The following is a 20,357-nucleotide window of genomic DNA, read 5'->3' on the forward strand; positions in this document are numbered from 1 at the left end:
AAAAAAAGGATGGAATAATCTAGAAATCTTATTCTAAATTCTTTTTTTTTTTATTTTTGTGTTATTAATAAATTTCTTCTTGTACTTTTAAGTTTTAAGCCTGCATTGTCTTCTCCTAAATCCTATCTCTAAAAAAATTAAACATTTAAAATTGACAAACCCATTAGTCATACCTTAACAAGTTGTCACATTCTTTGCAGGCAAGAGATCCCTCAAAACACCAATAAGTTCATCTGGATAGCCAAAGTGGATGGAGTTCATTCCCTGGGGCCAAGGCAATGAGGGTCATTCCATGGTGAGTAGAGCTGGGGAACAGCACTGAGCCCAGCTGCACTGCCTGGAGCCATGTGGGCACAGCAGGGAGGAGGAAAGCCATGCTGCAATGTGCTCTATGGCAAAGCATCCCTCCCACATTTCCCCTGGCAATGCCCCTGCTCCCTTCCCCTGCAGGTGTACACCAGCACAGGGAGGGTATCAAGATCTGCTCAACCCAAACAGGAGTTGTGATGGTTCGTTCAACCCCAGGGTGCAAAAGACAAAAAGGAAGAGACCCAGTTTTATTCAGCAGCAAGCAGCAATGCAGTTTATTGCATGCCAGCAAGTCAGTTTGCGATAGAAGAGAGAGAGAGAGAAAGAGGTAAATGAAATGAAGTAAAAGGAGAGAGAGGGAGAGAGAGAAAGGATGGGGATATAGCTACCAACAGAAGGGACGTCATCCTCATGTCCTCCGATGATAGACAGGTCTTTGATCCGTTGGGGACAAAGAGATCTCAAAGTCTTTTTAGGAAAGTCGCTTTTTATAGTCCTTTTCCAAAGCGAGTGGCCTCTGGCCAAAAGGTGGGGAGATTTATGGACTATTGTATACAAAGATCGTTGTTCCAAGGAACAGGTGTTGGAACAGGACACTATAGCCAGTACCCTGCTCGAGAGCAGCGTACCATGGCAAGCACCAGGCACAGCTACAAACAGTCCTTGGCAAGCATCCACCTTGGCCAGGCCTGAACTCAGGTCCAGAGAGAGCTGTGAGGTCCTGGGGTTTCAGTCTTTGGTGATGGTTGTGACACAGATCAGAGAAACTTTGGACCGACTCTTACACCACCCCGTGACTCCTGATCATCGTCTAGAGCACTTCTTCGTGGTGGTGTTGTGAAGTCTTCAGGACTCATTCGAGTTGGTAGCCTATCACCGAGAAAACAGGGACACATGGACAGAATAGCAAAGTAGGAAAAAGGTAAGGGAAGGAAAAGGGAGAAAGAAGACAAAAACAAATAATCAATTTAAAAATAATTTTCAATTTCAATTTCTGTTTACAAAAGATAACTAATTTTTTTGATACAAATAAAATAGGCAATTTGGAACAACATTTTAAAATGCATGATATTTTAAAAAAACACAATTTTAATCCATAAGACAACTAAAAATCAATTTTGATCAATATTCATAATGCAACACAGCAAAGATAAGCAGTTTTAATCAAAACCATATTGTATCTTATTTAAATCATAGAGTTCGCCTTGTGTCAATAGCCTTAGGGATATCAACAATGACCAATTTGTGTACATCCAATGTAGATGTTAATTGTGTCAACCGTTTCATCATTCTCCAATTCTTGATGCAATGGATTGCTGATAAAACAAAACCAATCAAAACCAAAATCAAGAGGACAATGATGGGATGACACAATTTGTTCAGGACACCTGTAGCAACAGGTGACCACCCAAAGAGAGTATCCCGCCACCTGTGTTCCACAACTCTTTTTACTCTTTCCAGAACACAATGCATCTCTTTCACATTCTGAAGTTTTTAGGGTTTTTTTTTCCTTTTTTCTTAATCCTTTCCAAAATTTCAATTAAGTCTTGGTGAAGCAACAATTGCTTTACCAGAGTGAGGTTCATCCCATTAAGAGTAGGCAATAGATGGTGGATGAATGTATAATTGGACTGTAGAAGCTGATGAGAGGCAACTGGGGCTACAAAAGAAAAATCACATCCTGCAATTTTAATAAAGTTACAGACATGAAGGTTTGAATGAATTTTAATACTCACTACTAAATTTTCTATGTAAATACTATCACAAGCAGTTCTTAAGTATGCACACCCATTGCCCATATACACCAGTATTGTTTCAGGAATCGTTTGAATGTATTTCAAAGTTACAGACATTCTGTCCTGTATCTAAGCAAATATCTTGAGCTCTGATTGCTTTACTTTCACGGATAAACTCCTGTTGTTCCCAGACAATGCAAGTTTCCAAATTAACAGTTTGCTACTTGTCACCAATTTGATGGGCCCATTCTCTATGCTCAATAGGACAGAGAATAGCTCCATCATGATTCAACCCTAATGCAATAATAGGGAATATTGAATGCACTGAAGCCTTGCATATTGTTAGTACAAAAGCCATGGCTGTGTTGGCATCGTAGGTGAAGTTTACTAAATTCCACCATGATTGGAATTCTCTTTCAAAGTCAGTGGCACTATCCCGGATTATTCTCCCAATTTCAGTAGGGGAAGTACCTTCCTCGCCTTCTGTTATAACTGAGGTTGCAACTGACTTCATCGACATTTGAGCCTGGATACAGCTAAGGGCCAAAGAAATGTTATTTTGTGCGGCATCGTGTGCATCAATAATCAATTTGTGGTCATTTGCATTTACCTTTTCCCAATTTGGTAGTATGTTTGATAACAACCACTGTTGGGTTCCTAAAGCTGTTAAGGATGACTGCAGTGGTTGTTGTAATTTGGTTAAATCTCCACTTGTAATAGCCAGTTTATTCATTAGTACTTCTGAATCAATCCTATGCAAAATTCCCAATCCTGTTTCCATAACACTGGTTATGTCTGTGGTTATTCTTTTTTTGGAAGAATTATGCTTTCGCAACCAGGTTGTCCACCCCTCAAAAGAAGTTTGCAAAAAAGGCAAACAAGCTGGCTGAACTTCTGAGACATTGTTTTGCATCAACAATTTGACTTATTTAAGAGACCATGCCAGATTAAACAATATTTGTTGTTGGCCAGTTTTCCTAATTACATATGGTACACTTTTAAAATTTTTTGACTCATTGTTGGGGGTTGAGTGTTTTTCTGTTACTGTGTCAATTGAAAGAATTTTTCCCATTATCATGCCAATGGAGCTGGCCGGGCTACACCCAGGGTCTCTGATGAGTCCAGACAAAAGGGGTGGGTGGGAACGGCTCCCGGAGGGGCCTCTGAGGCTTCCGGGAGGGCACTTGGGTTTCCGGCGAGCTCGGAGGAGGACGCCCGGGATCGTCAGCCCACGCGGCCGAGCACAGCAGAGCCAGACCCTCTGTGATCACCTGCCCTGCATCTGCCCTGTTCCAGCCTCCTGCCTCTGCGGACACAGCTGATCACCCGGACACAGACGGTGAGCGAGGAGCCGCCGCTCCAGCCCGTTCCCACCGAGACCGGCGTGGCCGCTGCCGCCCACCCCCTCCCTCCTGCCTCCGTTTCCATCTGCCCTCGGCAGATCCGGACTGGGACTAAGCACAGAGACAGTGTGCTTGCATCTAAAGGGACTGACACCAAGTTATCTGTTCTGCTCTGTTAGCAGTTTTAACTGCTATTGTTTTTCTGCCTGTACAGTTAGATATATTAGTAAAAGAGCTGTTATTCCCACCCCCTTATCTCTGCCTCTGAGTCCTTGATTCAAACAATTATAATACTTGGGGGGGAGGAGTGGAACCAAAGTCTCTATTCCAAAGGGAAAATTCTGCCCTTACTGGCAGACACCTGTCCTTTCAAACCAGGACAGATTTTGGTCACCCAAAGTGGGGCAGAGGGCACTGAGTTGAGAGTTAAGACAGGACTAACAGCTCTCTTAACTGACAATATGTTGTGTGGTTTAATCTGGTTTGTGTTCCATGTGGTCACAGCCATCTCCCTCCCATTTGCAAGCCCTTATTTGAATTTGGGGCCCCTCACCAAAGTTACTGTAGCTATTATCCGATTTGTTTGGTGGATTGATTATGTCAGGAATTCATGGGTTTTTAATTTTTTCTGGGAAGCTGTTGCATGGATCCGGAGCTATCGTACTTTAACTGCGTGTTTCTGGGGTTATTTCAGTAATGGTACTTACTGTGAGGTAACGAGTGCAAGGGAAATTTTCTCCCAATCCATCACCCAGTTTTTTGAGGCTACCCCAGCGGTTTTCAAGGATTTCAGATCTGCTTCAATTGTTAGTGTTATTAATCAGTGGCAGGTATTGCTGATAGGCCTGTTCTACTTAGCATTCAGAAACACAAGAATATTGGCTTGGACGACAACTCTGATACCTGCCCCAGGAACTAGGGATGCTGCCCCAGAGCCTAACCCTGCCCCACAGCCCACCGCAGAAATGAGCCACCCAGAGTGGGTGGGGGCTCTAGTGAAGGATATAGGTCAAATGTTGAAGGAGCAAAGCCAGATGTTGAAGGAGCATAGCCAGATGTTTAAGGATCACAGTCAGATGATGAAGGAGCATTTTTCTCCAGCTGGTGAGAAACCCTCCCTCTGCCCTAAAGAGGGAGAGTCAGATGGTGCTGCAGTGGAACCCGTAGATGTTGTATCTATCCGGGTTCCAGCTGGATCACAGGAGCAGCCACAGCCAGCAGCAGTTGCTCCTGTGGAAACTAGGAAATCTAAGATTAAAACGAGGCACTTAGATAATGGGGATCAGCAAGGAGGGTCCTCACAACCAGCAAGGGAGCCAGAGGTTGAGATTGTCACCGAGTCCCTCTCATACGATAGTCTCTGTAACCTGCGTAAAGACATTGCTCGGCGGGGCCGTGAGCCTTTTACAACTTGGTTACTCTGGGTCTGGGACCTTAAGGGAACAGGTGTACAACTGGATGGAACCGAGGCCAGGAATTTGGGATCCTTGGCCCAGGATTCAGGTGTGGACCAGATATTCGTAAGGGAGCAAGGCCTCCTTTCCCTCTGGGACCGGCTTTTAATGAGTGAGAGAGAGAAGTTTGTACACAGAGAGCGAATGCAGGAGCACCACCGTAGGATGCGCTGGAAGACCCTTGAGGAAGGGATCCAGCAGCTGAGAGAAACAGCAGTATTACAGGTACTCTTTGGGAGGGATGGACAGCATGACAATGACCCTGACAAGGTCAAGTGCACAGGGCAGATGTTATGGAATTTGGCAACCTTGGGTCCATCTCAATATACCACCTACACAGCAATGATTAATGCTGATAACCATCCAGAGACAGTGTGTTCTGTTGCCAACAAACTCAGAAATTTTGAGAGCATGATGAATGGCCCAATGCAGGCCAATGTCTCTGCCGTGGCCAGGGACCTCCAACAGGTCGAAGATAGGATGAGGGATATGAGGGAGGAGATGATGGAGAGAATTGAGGAAGTGAGGAAGATCAGCGTAGCACCAGTACGAGTCAAAGGCCCCCAAGTCAGAGCTTCACGTCCCCCAGCTAGGGAGAGAGGGTACACCTCACAAGCTGACCTGTGGTTTTTCCTGCGAAACCATGGGGAAGACATGGGAAAATGGGATGGGAAACCCACTTCTGTCCTGGCAGCACTGGTGCGTCAGCTCAGGGAGGGAAATGCTAACTGAGGGAACCGCACTAAAATGAAGGTAGGCTCAACCTCCCACAAGCAAGGTGCAGGGTATTACAGCAAGGAGGATGTTCTGTCAGATCCCCTGGAAGGAACCTCCACTATGTATGCCCAGGAAAGAAATAATAACCAGGGCTAGAGGGGCCCTGCCTCTATCCAGGGAGAGGCATGGGATGACAGGATTTATTGGATAGTGTGGGTGCGATGGCCTGGCACATCAAAGCCACAGAAACATAAAGTGTTAGTTGATATTGGTTCACAATGCACCCTGATACCATCAGAACATGTGGGGAAGGTACCTGTTTCCATTGTTGGGGTGACGGGGGAATCACAGGAATTCACTTTGCTGGAAGCTGAGATTAGCCTGACAGGGAAGGGGTGGCAGAAACATCCAATTGTAACTGGCCCAGGGGCACCGTGCATTCTAGGCATAGACTTCCTCAGGAACGGCTACTACAAAGACCCAAAGGGGTTCAGGTGGGCTTTTGGAATAGCTGTTGTAGCGACAGAGAGCATTAAGCAGTTGAACACCTTGCCTGGACTGTCAGAAAACCCCTCTGCAGTAGGACTCCTAAAAGTGACTGAGCAACAGGTGCCAATTGCCACCATGACAGTGCACCGCCGGCAGTACCGGACAAATCGAGATGCTGTGATCCCCATCCACAAGATGATCCGTGATCTCGAGAGCCAAGGGGTGGTCAGCAAGAGCCACTCACCCTTCAACAGTCCCATCTGGCCTGTGCAGAAATCTGATGGAGAATGGAGACTGACTGTGGACTATCGGGCATTGAATGTAGTGATTCCACCGCTGAGCGCTGCTGTGCCGGACATGCTGGAACTCCAGTACGAGCTGGAGTCCAAGGCAGCAAGGTGGCATGCCACCATTGACATTGCAAATGCATTCTTCTCCATTCCTTTGGCAGCAGAATGCAGGCCTCAGTTTGCTTTCACCTGGAGGGGTGTGCAGTACACCTGGAACCGACTGCCCCAGGAGTGGAAACACAGCCCCACCATCTGCCACGGACTGATCCAGGCTGCACTGGAGAAGGGTGAGGCTCCAAAACATTTGCAGTACATCGATGACATCATTGTGTGGGGGAACACAGCAATGGAGGTATTTGAGAAGGGGGAGAAGATCATCCAGATTTTGCTGGAAGCTGGTTTCACCATTAAAAAGACCAAAGTCAAAGGACCTGCCTGAAAGATCTAGTTCCTGGGAGTGAAGTGGCAGGATGGACGGCGCCAGATTCCCACTGAGGTCATCAATAAGATCACTGCAATGTCTCCACCAACAAGCAAGAAGGAGACACAAGCTTTTCTAGGTGCTATCGGCTTTTGGAGAATGCACGTCCCTGAGTACAGCCAGATTGTGAGCCCTCTCTACCAGGTCACTCGCAAGAAGAACGATTTCCATTGGGGCCCTGAACAACAGCAAGCCTTCACCCAGATCAAACAGGAAATCACTCATGCAGTGGCCCTTGGCCCAGTCAGGACAGGACCAGAGGTAAAGAATGTGCTCTAGTCTGCAGCTGGGAACCATGGTCTGTCCTGGAGCCTTTGGCAGAAGGTGCCTGGTGAGACCCGAGGCCGACCCCTGGGATTCTGGAGCAGAAGCTACAAAGGGTCTGAAGCCAACTACACTCCCACAGAGAAGGAAATCTTAGCTGCCTATGAGGGAGTTCAAGCTGCCTCAGAGGTGATTGGCATAGAAGCACAGCTTCTCCTGGCACCCCGACTGCCAGTGCTGGGGTGGATGTTCAAAGGAAAGGTTCCCTCTACCCACCACGCCACTGACGCCACATGGAGCAAGTGGATTGCCCTCATCACGCAGCGCGCCGGTATTGGCAACCCGAATTGCCCTGGGATTTTGGAGATAATTACAAACTGGCCAGAAGGTGAAGATTTTGGTCTCGCTGATGAAGAGGAGCAGAAGCAAGTGACCCGGGCTGAACAAGCTCCACCGTACAACCAGCTGCCAGCAGATGAAACACGCCCTTTTCACCGACGGTTCCTGCTGCATTGTGGGGATGAATTGGAAGTGGAAAGCTGCCGTATGGAGCCCCACACGACAGGTTGCCCAAGCTACCGAAGGAGAAGGTGGATCGAGTCAACTTGCTGAACTCAAAGCTGTTCAGCTAGCCTTGGACATTGCTGAGAGAGAGAAATGGCCAAAGTTCTACCTTTACACTGATTCGTGGATGGTAGCCAATGCTCTGTGGGGTTGGCGGGAAAGGTGGAAAAAGGCTGACTGGCAACGTAGAGGAAAACCAATCTGGGCTGCTGATGAGTGGAAAGACATTGCCACTCGGGTAGAGAAGCTCCCCGTGAAAGTCCGTCATGTGGATGCCCATGTTCCCAAGAGTTGGGCTAATGAAGAACACAGGCACAACAAGCAGGTAGATCAGGCTGCACAGATAGAGGTCTCAAAGATAGACTTAAATTGGGAACACAAGGGAGAACTGTTCCTGGCTCGATGGGCCCATGATGCCTCAGGCCATCAGGGCAGAGATGCCACCTATAAGTGGGCACAAGACCACTGGATCTAACCATGGGTGGATCTAACCATGGACATCATCTCTGAGGTTATTCATGACTGTAACACCTGCGCTGCCATCAAACAGGCCAAGCGGTTGAAGCCCCTCTGGTATGGGAGGCGATGGTCCAAATATAAGTACAGAGAGGCCTGGCAGATTGACTATATCACACTGCCTCAGACCCGCCAGGGCAAGCGCTACATGCTGACCATGGTGGAAACCACCACTGGATGGTTGGAGACCTACCCTGTGCCCCACGCCACTGCTCGGAACACCATCCTAGGCCTGGAAAAGCAAGTCCTCTGGAGGCATGGTACCCCTGAAAGAATTGAGTCAGACAATGGGACTCATTTCAAAAATAGCCTTATAAACACCTGGGCTAAAGAACATGGCATTGAGTGGGTGTACCATATTCCCTACCATGCACCAGTGGCTGGGAAAGTCAAACGGTGCAATGGTCTGCTTAAAACCACCTTAAAGGCACTTGGTGGGGGGACTTTCAAGAACTGGGAGATCAATCTACCAAAGGCCACATGGTTAGGGAATACCCAAGGTTCCACTAACCGAGCAGGCCCTGCCCAGTCAGAGCCCTTGGGAGCAGCAGATGGAGATAAGGTTCCAGTGGTACACCTGAGAGGTATGTTAGGGAAAACTGTCTGGGTGAACTCTGCTTCCAGCAAAGACAATCCTGTTCGTGGGGTGGTTTTCGCTCAAGGACCAGGTTGCACTTGGTGGGTGATGCAAAAGGATGAAGAGACCCGATGCATACCCCAAGAGGACCTTGTTCTAGGGTGAACTATCTATGATACTGTGCCTGTAACTACATGTGTGTGTATAATTTACAGGTTTCAATATGATGTAGCATGTTGGCATGGAAAAAATTCAGGGTGGATAATGTTGGGGGTTGAGTGTTTTTCTGTTACTGTGTCAATTGAAAGAATTTTTCCCATTATCATGTCAATGCAGCTGGCTGGGCTACACCCAGGGTCTCTGATAAGTCCAGACAAAAGGGATGGGTGGGAACGGCTCCCGGAGGGGCCTCTGAGGCTTCCAGGAGGGCACTCAGCTGGGAGGAGGACGCCCGGAATCCTCAGCCCACACGGCCGGAGCACAGGAGAGCCAGACCCTCTGCGATCACCTGCCCTGCATCTGCCCTGTTCCAGCCTCCTGCCTCTGCGGACACAGCTGATCACCCGGACACACACAGTGAGCGAGGAGCTGCCGCTCCAGCCCGTTCCCACCAAGACCGGCGTGGCCGCTGCCGCCCCACCCCCCTCCCTTCTGCCTCCGTTTCTGTCTGCCCTCGGCAGATCTGGACTGGGACTAAGCACAGAGACAGCGTGCTTGCATCTAAAGGGACTGACACCAAGTTATCTGTTCTGTTCTGTTAGCAGTTTTAACTGTTATTGTTTTTCTGCCTGTACAGTTAGATATATTAGTAAAAGAGCTGTTATTCCCACCCCCTTATCTCTGCCTCAGAGTCCTTGATTCAAACAATTATAATACTTGGGGGGGGGAGTGGAACCAAAGTCTCTATTCCAAAGGGAAACTTCTGCCCTTACTGGCAGACACCTGTCCTTTCAAACCAGGACACTCATCATAACCGGTAGTTAGGTGGTAGGTGTCATAACATTAACATCAAGTTGTCCCCAGTATTTTGAATTGTTTTTACCACACATGATTTTATAGGAGAATTGTACAGCAGTTGAGTTTAACCAACAATTCTGATTTTGGATTTCACAAAGCAGAACACTACCGTGGGGTCCTGTGCCATGTCTGTGTACAGGTTCAATGAGGAATCTGGCAATTAATCTGTGTGTTATTGAGACATCATCACCTTGTGTTATCATGAAGGAGGGGAAAACGTGTTTGTCATCCAACACTAGAGGGATGCTTACACCATGGTATGTGATAACTGCAGTGTCACGGTGTGACTTGGGTTTTGCCAATTTTAATATAGTTAATTTCTTTTAGAGATAGGATTTGGGAGTAAAGACAAGGCAGGCTTAAAACTTTAAAAGATACAAGAAGAAATTTATTAATAATACAAAACGAATTCAGAATAAGATTCCTAGATTATTCCCTCCTCTATTCTTTCCACATTCCTCAACAACATACAGAGAACACTTCAGTCAGTTATCTAGTTAAATAATCATTTCAGTTCACTTAAACAAGAAAAGTCCCGTTTTTGATTTAGGCATAGCGGGTGTTTTCACCTTCACAGTCTGCATCCACTCGGGACCTACAGAACCATGGATTTTCCTCTCATTTACACAGTCCTTCCAGAGCCGTGTTATGGGTTACGATGCACACATGGGGTACTACTTTTAAAGGCAGGCTGCTGAAAAACAAAATTCTCTTCATCTCCTTCTCTATCAAATGTCTCTGTTCATATTCTTTCCCAAAACAGAGAGCTCAATTTCCCCAAGGCAAAAACGTCTTCTTCTCAAGCACCCCAAACATCCCCAAATATATTTCACAGTTTAAAGGAATTCTAGTGAAGTCACAATCCCCTCATAGCCCCACACAAAAAAGGTTTTCAGCTACTTATCAGTTTCATCTTTTCAATCTCTTCCCATCAGGAACTTTATTTTCATTCTGCTGACTTTGGTGGACTCCATGCTTTATTCCTTCTCATTCAGGTGAGCTCAGGGGATCGAGAAACTTATCCAGGCTTTAAGAAGTTAAAATCCAGATCGTGAAGAAGCCACATGGACAGCTGAAGGTCTCTTCTGCCAATGGAAAGCCGATGCCGGAGCCATGTGGCCGGTGCTGGAGCCATGTGGAGCCGGGGGCCACAAGGCCAGGGCCGGGGCCTCCCGGAGCCATGCGGTCGGGGGGCTGGGACCATGCGACTGGGCCAGGCCCTCCACCAAGCTGGACCCCCTGCAGAACCAGGGCCGGGGTGCCGGGTTGGGCCTGAGGCCAAGCCCGGAGTCGGGCTGGGACCCCAGCCAGAGATCCCCATACCTCCCAAGGCTGGAAGCCGAAAGATATTTAGCCAACTCTATCCACTGTGATTTGTAAAAGCAAAATAACTTTACATTGGTTTCTCTAGCTGTCCATAACCAAATCAGCTCTCTGATTGTTCCAGCAGCTCACAGGGAAGCTCCCAGAGATGGGAGAGCCCCTCCCACTCCCCCGCCTCATGTTTCTTCCCTAAGGCAAATCCACCCCTCCCCCCTAGCAACACATGCAGTCAGTGTGGGTTTTGACATAGCGTTTATTTTGAATCTGTAAGTTAGACCTTTCAAGTCTGACTTATCTGCTGGGTCATTGCGCCAGTTACATGTTGCATAGATTGATTTGGTTAAGGTAAAATTATACCAGCAGTCAGTAAATTTGTCTCTGCACAGCTTTTTGATCTCAGTGTTGTTGGTGCTGGGGTCCAAGTTATGATTCCCAACATTTTTCTGGTGACAACACAATATATAAAGGGAGTTTGTTTGTTACATGTCCAAACTTTATGGTCAGTGGCAGGAGAACTAGATTGTGAACCTGAAGACTGCTGAGAAGGGGTATCATAGGGACAAGGGTGGTTGGACCCAGAGTCAATGGAACTAAACTGTTGGCTTGAATTCCCAAGAAATATATCTGCAGGAGAAATAGCTGCAACGGCTTATTTCTGGTTTATTGAAGGAGAATTGCTGTGCGTTTAAGAGATTCAGGGAGACCATGATTTAAGGGAGTCATAATTTCAGACTTTACCAGTAATTGCATAGGTGATTCAGAACCAATATTTAATTTTCTTTCATGTATCATTTGCAAGCAGGTAGCTTTTTGAATGTTCTCCAGGAGTTGCTCAGGGGTACCGGTTAGAGCTACAGCTACCCCTTTCCAAGGGGTTAAGCCCCCCCGCCCAATAAGCTGCATGCTGAGCTAAAAACCATGGGAAGCGTTTATCTCCTGTTGTCAAGAAAACTACATGGCCCCAGTACCCACTAGCTTCTTGTTCTGATAAATGAATACGGTCTCCCCCAGTGAGAGACACTCAAAATACATATTCTGTTTTGGACTTATGAGGGAGTCGCCCACTGTCCTGGTTTGAAAGGACAGGTGTCTGCCAGTAAGGGCAGAAGTTTCCCTTTGGAATAGAGACTTTGGTTCCACTCCCCCCCCCCCCCACCAAGTATTATAATTGTTTGAATCAAGGACTCTGAGGCAGAGATAAGTTTGTGGGAATAAGTGCTCTTTTACTAATATATCTAACTGTACAAGCAGAAAACAATAACAGTTAAAATTGCTAACAGAACGAAATAGATAACTTGGTGTCAGTCCCTTTAGATGCAAGCATGCTGTCTCTGTGCTTAGTCCAGAGCCCGGATGTGCCGAAGGGATGGCGGGAACCAAGGAAGGAGGGAGGGGGGAGGGGCGGCAGCGGCCACGCCGGTCCCGGGTGGGAACGGGCTGGAGCAGCGGCTCCTCGCTCACCGTGTGTGTCCGGGTGATCAGCTGTGTCCGCAGAGGCAGGAGGCTGGAACAGGGCAGATGCAGGGCAGGTGATCGCAGAGGGTCTGGCTCTGCTGTGCTCGGCCGCGTGGCTGAAGATCCCAGGCGTCCTCCTCCGAGCTCACCGGAAACGCGAGTGCCCTCCCGGAAGCCTCAGAGGCCCCTCCGGGAGCCGTTCCCACCCACCCCTTTGTCTGGACTCATCAGATATCCTGGGTGTAGCCCAGCCAGCTCCATTGGCATGATAATGGAAAAAATTCTTTCAATTGACACAGTAACAGAAAAACACTCAACCCCCAACACCCACACTCCTTTTTTAACTTAGCTAATTCAGTAGTTGTGTATGGGGTTTGTTTAGAGGATATATGTAGGTCTAAATCTTCATGATGGAAATAATCCTATTGTGTTTTAATTACAAGTCTCAATCTAGGGCAACAATATTCTTCAAAATTTTTCATCAAAGTTAGTTCCTTTTCCAGATAGATTTGTTTGACATGAACAATTTCCTTCTCCTCTGTTTCTTGTGGTGAATCAGTTTGTTCTAAAGTGTAGGTGTGTTTCTTTTTTAGGGCAGATCTTAAAGAATGAATGTCATCCCTCCAAATATGATTGTCATTCCTCTCTTCATTTAATTGTTTTTGAAAAAATTCCACTATATTTTGTAGAGATTCAATTAAATAATTGTTTCTTCCTCAATTCTTTGCTTAAGGCGAGTTTCTATAGCTGCCATAAGATAAGCCCCCAAAATTGAACAGAAAATGGTCTTATTTCTGCCCAGTTTGAATCTTGTTTCCTGTTGTAAAGATTGTATCCTATCAATCACATTTTCTAAATTAAACCAGTTCTTGCCCCCACTCTTCCCCCTCCTTGGGAGGGTCTGGCTTTATATTTAGCTAATAAAGCAAAAAATGCAGCTTTCTCCTTTGTATTATGATTTTCAGGCATTTTGTGAGGGGGAATGTAAACCACCCCAGGGAGGTCAACACTTAGTTACACACACAGCTTTTGCTGTGTACAGCCCCTCTCTTCCCTGGGTGGGTGAAGAGACTACCCTGCTTGGGAGGTACTACCTTAGTTACAAAAACCAGTTTCTCTCTTCAAGATCCCAAGCAGTCAAAAAACAATGACAGTAACAACAATAGCAACAACAACACAGTTTGCACTGTGATTTTCAGCTATTTACAAGGGGGAATGTAAAACCACTCCAGGGAGGTCAGCACTTAGTTACACACTCAGCTTTCACTGTGTACAGCTGTTTACAGCCCCTCTCTTCTCTGGGTGGGTGAAGAGATTAGAGTTACACACTCACTCACCAGTCTGTGCAATATTCTCCCCTTACTTTAGGGAAGGTTAGTACACATACACACACTGCAATAAGCAACAAAAACAGCACAGTTCTGCTGTTTGCACCAAGAGATCTTTTGTGAATTTCTGAAGACAGAACCCTCAAACGAGTCTAGAAATGCTTTTCATGTAGGCGTGTGCAGTTTGCGGGAAATCTGAAATGCCCCCCTTGCTTTCTAGTTTGGCTCATTCCTTTCAAGGTGGCCAGCTAGGTGTGGCTGAGGCAAGACATCCTTCCCCTGTTACAGACTACACACAACCAGCAACCCTTCTGTCTGTCCGAAATCCTGTCTGTGACTCCAGTTTAATGTCAAGATCTGCTCAACCCGAGCGAGAGTCGTGATGGTTCGTTTGACCCCAGGGTGAAAAAAAAAAGGCAAGAGACTCAGGTTTTATTCAGCAGCAAGCAGCAGTGCAGTTTATTGCATGCCAGCAAGTCAGTTTGCGATATAAGAGAGAGAGAAAAAAAAAGAAGTAAGGGAAACAAAGTAAAAGGAGAGAGAGGGAGAGAGAGAAAGGATGGGGATATAGCTACCAACAGAAGGGACGTCATCCTCATGTTGTCCAATGATAGATGCGTCTCTGATCCGTTGGGGAGAAAGAGATCTCAAAGTCTCTTTAGGAAAGTCAGTTTCTATAGTCCTTTTCCAAAGCGAGTGGCCTCTGGCCAAAGGGTGGGGAGATTTATGGACTATTGTACACAGAGATCGTTGTTCCAAGAAACAGGTGCTGGAACAGGGCGCAATAACCAGTACCCTGCTTGAGAGCAGCATACCGTGGCAAGCACCAGGCACAGCTACAAACAGTCCCTTGGCAAGCCAGGCCAGAACTCAGGTCCAGAGTGAGCTGTGGGGTTCCTGGACTCTCATTCTCTGATGATGGTTGTGACGCAGATCAGAGAAACTTCGAACCAGCTCTTACAGAGGGTGGTGCTATGGATATTTATTAATCAGGTGACTCAAGGAAACCTGTGACAAGGTCCTTCAGCAGAGCAGTGAAGGGGTCAACAGGCTCAGACCCCCGGGTCCCTGGGGTTATCATTTCTGCGGGCAGTTTGCTCCTTTTGCTCCTCAAAGACCCTCTGGAGGAAGAGCTGGAGGGATCCCATGGAGCAGGGACTTTAGCAGCGCCCTGCCAAGAAGCAGATGAAGGGTTTGATGGTGCTGTGCATGCAGGTGAGCAAGAAAACAACCTGGGAGGACACAAGGAGGTAACCAAGCTGCTGCAGGAAATTGCAGAAGATGAGGAGGTGAGTGAAGAGCACAATAGCGAAGATAACGATGTCTCGCCTCTTGGAGTGCTGCCTCCTAGAGCCACACTTGGCGATAATGAGGAGGATTGCTCGGGAAATGACCACGGGTGCAGGAAAGAGGAGCAGGATGACGATGTACATGGAGATGAGAGCTGCCTGGCTGTGCTTCTGCTCATGTGATGGGCACAGAAATGTCAGCACAGGAATGAGAGTGAAGAGAGACAAAACGGCCCATTCTTGGACACTTTCCAGCACCCACCACAGGTGCTCTAGAAGGTCGCAATGGCAGTAGAGCTGGAAGAGAAAGATCATGTCCTTCCTGATGTTGAGGATTGCCAGTTGGAACAGTGCCCAGTAGAAGGAGACCATTGACAGCTGGAAAAGGAAGCTCTTGAATGTCAGGGGCATGATAACAGAGCAGGACAGGTCCTCCATCAGAAATATGAGGGCGAAGGGAAGCGTGAAGAGAAGGAAAAGGAAGTCAGTGATAGCTAGGTGAAAGATGGCAGAGTTACGGCTTTCCAGGCTGAGGAGCCAAAGGACAGCCACATTCCCAGCCAGCCCACAGAGGCAGATGAGCAGTGCTGCACTGTGTATGGCCACATTGGTGACATCTATCCCACAGAAATTGTCCCCTTCAGTGGGTGAGGCAGGAGATGGGGACATGGTGGTCACCTCCATGGATGGACACTGGGCAGGCAATGGGATGTGGCCCCTGGCTGTGGTCAGAGTGGATGGGAGTCAGGGCTTGGAGAATCCAGGCATGGACCACACAGCCCCTCAACAGCTCCCTGCAGTGGGAAGAATTCAGTGTGGAGGAGTGAGATGTGCAGGGGAGGAGAGCAGTGGAAATTGTGGGTTGGGAAAGGGAAATGAGAGGGTTGGGATATTCAGCAGGGGATGCAGAAGGAAAGTACAGAGCAGAGGAGAGACATGTGGAGGGCACTGCAGTCACCAGGAGAGGGTGGCAGGAACAGAGCAGCGGCTGGAGGAGAGGAAGGTGGGCGAGGGAGGAAGGAAAACCTTCCACTGACCTGTTCACTGTGGGGCAGCTGCAGGCATGTAACAGGGGTCTGTGCAGATCAGCGGTGCTTCCTGGTTCCTCTTGCTCCTTTATAATCCATGTCCAAAAGCAGCTCTTCCCAGGTCAGTAACATGAAGGAGAAAGTGCCCAGATCACCAGGAGCTCCCCATTCCTGTCCTGCTGGCTCTCCCTGTGCCCTGTTCCGCTTTCACTCCCCCAGACTCAATGGAGTCACAGGGTAGTCAGAAATTGCACCTTTTGCTATGTCACAGTTCCACTTAGATGTTTTTGCTCCAGAAGAAGTGACTTTGTCAAATGCTCCAGATGAAATATTTTGCAAATATTTTGCAAATGTCTCCTCCTTTCCTCCTCATGAGAAACACTCCTTCTCTGCAAAGTGTCCTATTCTCCAACTGCCTTCCTTCTCCCAACAGATTTCTAACATTCTTTGTTTCTCTTCCCTGAGGGGTCATTTTCCCTTCGTCAGCAGAGGGATGCTGGTGGTGCTGGTGGCTCTGCAATGCTTGGGAGCCAGCTGGTGAGGCAGCTGGGTGCTTGTCAGATACAACTCCCATTCTGGGAAGAGCTCCTGGCTGTTTGCCAAAACCTGCCCTCAGCCCAAGGAAGCAAAACTGAGCTACTCCCTGGCCTATACCCATTGTATCCTACTCCCTGCACCTCATCCCCATCCCCACCCTGATCTCCACCCTGACCCCATCCCATCTCATCCCACAGGTTTCCCAGAAGAAAGACACTCCCTCACTCCAAGCACAGTTGGTCAGGCTATGCAGTACTCCAGTAAGGGCACTTGGGATTGCCGCCATCCAGATCACCTCCAGCTCCCTTCTGGCCACCTCCTGACCCCTCCAAAAGTGCCTCCAACACCCCAGACCGTACCCGGGGCACACCTTTTCCCCCTAATGCCTCAATCCTGCCTCGCTCCACCTGGGATCACGGCAGTGTCTCTGCTCCTCATGGCTGTAGAGTCCTGGGACCCAGGAGGGAGGAGGAAAGCCCAGCTCCCCTGTGCTCTGCAGAAGAACACAGGATGATAAACGTGCCTGGAGCCAGTGAAGAAACAGATGAAAAGGTCTGCAGTGGTTTTTGGGGGAATTTCTGTAACAAGAAGTGAGAGCACAGGGGGAAAGGAAAAGTTCAAGGCAAGGTCACCTTTAATCACAGCACTCAGTGCATACAACCACCATAGACCCCTCTGGATGAGGTGAATCCATGGAAATTAGTCCTACGAAAGTGAAGTTTATGGAATAGATAAGAAATACATTTTAATGACTATGTGTGTTTATAATGGATGAAACGCATTGTAAAGTCTCACCACACAAAGATCTGGGAGAGATCCTTCTGTGTGTCCTGTGCAGGTAAAGAATTCCTTCTTTCTAATGCCGGACATTGTGTTAGAAAGTGTATTCTGGCTGATTTCAGTATCACTCCCAATACTCATCCCCCTTCTCTCCCCATCCCATCCCATCCCATCCCATCCCATCCCATCCCATCCCATCCCATCCCATCCCATCCCATCCCATCCCATCCCATCCCATCCCATGCCATCCCATGCCATCCCATGCCATCCCATGCCATGCCATGCCATGCCATGCCATGCCATGCCATGCCATGCCATGCCATGCCATGCCATGCCATGCCATGCCATGCCATCCCATCCCATCCCATCCCATCCCATCCCATCCCATCCCATCCCATCCCATCCCATCCCATCCCATCCCATCCCATCCCATCCCATTCCATCCCATCCCATCCCATCCCATCCCATCCCATCCCATCCTATCCCATCTCATCCTATCCCATGTTCACTCCCTGCCTTGAATCGCTGCCCATCAAACCCTGCTGCCCTCCAGTCAGGATATTTGGGATCGGCAGTATCCATGCCATTCTCAAACTCTTCCAGTCCCTACGAGAACATTCCTACCCTTCCACACCACTGACAATCTGCCCTACCTTGCCCCGGGGTCGCCTGTTCCCCTGACTCCTGCTCCTGTCCTGCTCCACCTAGGAGCATGAGCAGTGTCTCTGCTTCTCCCAGACATTCATGCTCTTTCACCTTAAAATTAACAATTTAGCCACGGAATAACACTTAACACCATTTAGCTGAAAAGGTGTCTCATGACTTAACCTGGCTTACAGGGCTGACTCACTCAGATGTCTCAGGTACTAAAACACCTGAGAGAGCAGCAGTGCTCCCACATTTGCCATGGCAGATGCACTCATGCGTGCACACAGAGTCAGTGCAAGGTCCCTGTGAGAAATTCCCCTTGGAGGCAGGGAAATGCTCCCTGTGGATCCGTTTGCATCTCCTCACTGTGCCAAGGGCTGAGCCTCGAGCAGTGGGGGGATCGGCCCAGGACCCGTCGGCGTTCAGGGATCACCCGAGGGCAGCAAACGGGAGAGATCCCGGCTGGGAGAGGCCCCACTCCCAGGGAGGTTCTGGTCAGAGCTGCTGAGGCCCAGGAGAGCTCCAAGGGTCTCCTTTTGGACTGCTCTTTACAGGGCCCCATGAGATGGACTTCAGTCCCAACCATGTTTCATCCTGGCCACACTTTGGGCTGGCAACTTTGTGTGAAAGTGTGAGAACAGAGATGCTGTGACATCCAGGGAAGTGGAATAATTTCCAAGGCTGTCCATAAAACCCAGGAGGTTGTTGGATAGCAGCAATTCCTGGGGGCAGAGGGTGTTTCTGATGAGCTGCAGAGGAGCTGAGCCAGGGGCTGCTCCACAAAGCTGATGCCTCAGGAGCATTTCTCAGATCCCAGTGTAGCCTGGAAAGGGGGAGGGGATGCACCAGCACAGGGACAGTGACACTGTGGATATTTATTCATTATTCAATCTTCCACCCAGAGTCCCAGTGTCCCTCAGCAGTGTAGCAGGAGGAATCACCAGACTCAGAGTACAGTGTCCATGGCAGGATCATTGATTCTAGCAGGGCTTTCTTCTGGTTCCTCAAAGATTCTCTGGAGGGAGAGCCAAAGTGACCCCACAGAGCAGCGCCTCCAGCAGCTCCCTGCCAATAAGTAGATGAAGGGTTTGATGCTGCTGTGGATGCAGATGAGCAGAAAAACAACCTGGGGAGAGAAAATGGTATAGCCAAATTCCTGCAGTAAATTCTAGAGGCTGAGGGGCAGAGTGAGGAACACAGTGCAGCAGATAACCATGTCTATCTTCTCGGGTTGCTGCTGGTGGGAGCCAGGCATGACCATATTGAAGAGGACTGTGCTGGAAATGAGCATGAAGGGAGCACAGAGCAGGAGGTTGAAAGTGTTCATGCATGTGACAGACACTCGGCAGTGCTGAGATAGCTGGGACACACACAGGAAAATTACTGTGGAAACAGTGAAGACAATGATGGAGAATGCCCAGAGCTTGTTTTCCCCAAACACTCCCACTGCTTCCCTGCTCCACCTGGGACCCCGGCAGTATCTGTGCTGCTCCTGGCCAAAGGCTTCTAGGACCCAGGAGGGAGAACAGCCCAGCTCCAGTGTGCTCACAGGATGATAAATGTGGCTGGAGTCAGAACAGAAACACATGAAGAGGCCTGCAGTGGTTTAGGGGCAAGTTCTTTTACAAGAAGCACATGACCAAAGGAAAAGTTCAAGGCACGATCACATTGAATATTGTAGGAGTCATTGAATACGAGCACCAGAGACCCCTTTGAATGACCCTCCAGGATCATGAAAGTACTTCCAGCAGGAGGTTGATACATGAAAATCTAGGAAAATTATAGACTTGTGCTAGATAAAACCTTTTAATGTCTATGTGTGGTTATAACAGATAAAACCCCTGCTGTAAAGTCTCACCAAACACACAGATCAGGCAGAGATCCTTCTGTGTGTCCCATGCAGGTAAAGAATTCCTGCTTCTGAATGCTTCCCATTGTATTAGAAAGTTTATTTCAGCCAATGTCAATGCAATATACAGATGGAATGCACGTGGCAGAAGTGGGAGCAGCTGCTGGAGGCGGGAAAATTTTGGTAGGGAGAAAGGAAAACCTTCCACTGACCTGTTCAGTGTGGGGCAGCAGCAAGCAAAGGGGGTCTGTGCAGATCAGTGATGCTTCCTGGTACCTCTTGCTCCTTTGGGATCTAAGTCCTAAAGTGGATCCTCCCAGGTCAGTAACACGAAGAAGGAGAAGGTCCTCTCTGTGCTCTGTC

At 48.3% G+C, this 20,357-nt stretch overlaps 3 protein-coding genes across 5 annotated transcripts in view; all 3 read right to left on the reverse strand.

Annotated features, from left to right (window-relative positions):
• LOC306803435 (mas-related G-protein coupled receptor member H-like) overlaps nucleotides 1-20,357 on the reverse strand; it is a gene marked incomplete at its 3' end in the record, with an annotated part of 144,361 nt that overhangs the window by 75,987 nt on the left and 48,017 nt on the right. The window contains exon 2 of the mRNA XM_079308840.1: nucleotides 20,207-20,307. The remainder of the gene's footprint in view (nucleotides 1-20,206; nucleotides 20,308-20,357) is intronic.
• The window catches only part of LOC306803429 (mas-related G-protein coupled receptor member D-like), a 46,948-nt gene that overhangs the window by 6,004 nt on the left and 20,587 nt on the right, over nucleotides 1-20,357 (reverse strand). The window contains exon 2 of one of the 2 annotated variants that reach the window (XM_079308833.1): nucleotides 18,938-19,036. The gene's annotated coding sequence lies outside the window, so the exon portion shown is untranslated. Of the gene's footprint in view, nucleotides 1-18,201; nucleotides 19,037-20,357 lie in introns of those variants that run through there. The other variant, XM_079308832.1, reaches the window with a different exon arrangement.
• Nucleotides 1-20,357, reverse strand: part of LOC306803436 (uncharacterized protein) — a 100,395-nt gene that overhangs the window by 5,932 nt on the left and 74,106 nt on the right. Inside the window, exon 3 of one of the 2 annotated variants that reach the window (XM_079308841.1) lies at nucleotides 15,096-15,902. In XM_079308841.1, coding sequence (XP_079164967.1) covers nucleotides 15,096-15,836 — 741 coding nt within the window. In that variant the 5' untranslated portion in view covers nucleotides 15,837-15,902. Of the gene's footprint in view, nucleotides 1-15,095; nucleotides 15,947-20,357 lie in introns of both variants that reach the window. The other variant, XM_079308842.1, reaches the window with a different exon arrangement.

The sequence above is a fragment of the Erithacus rubecula genome (genome assembly GCF_903797595.1).
Source record: "Erithacus rubecula genome assembly, chromosome: 6".
Taxonomy (NCBI): Eukaryota; Metazoa; Chordata; class Aves; order Passeriformes; family Muscicapidae; genus Erithacus; species Erithacus rubecula.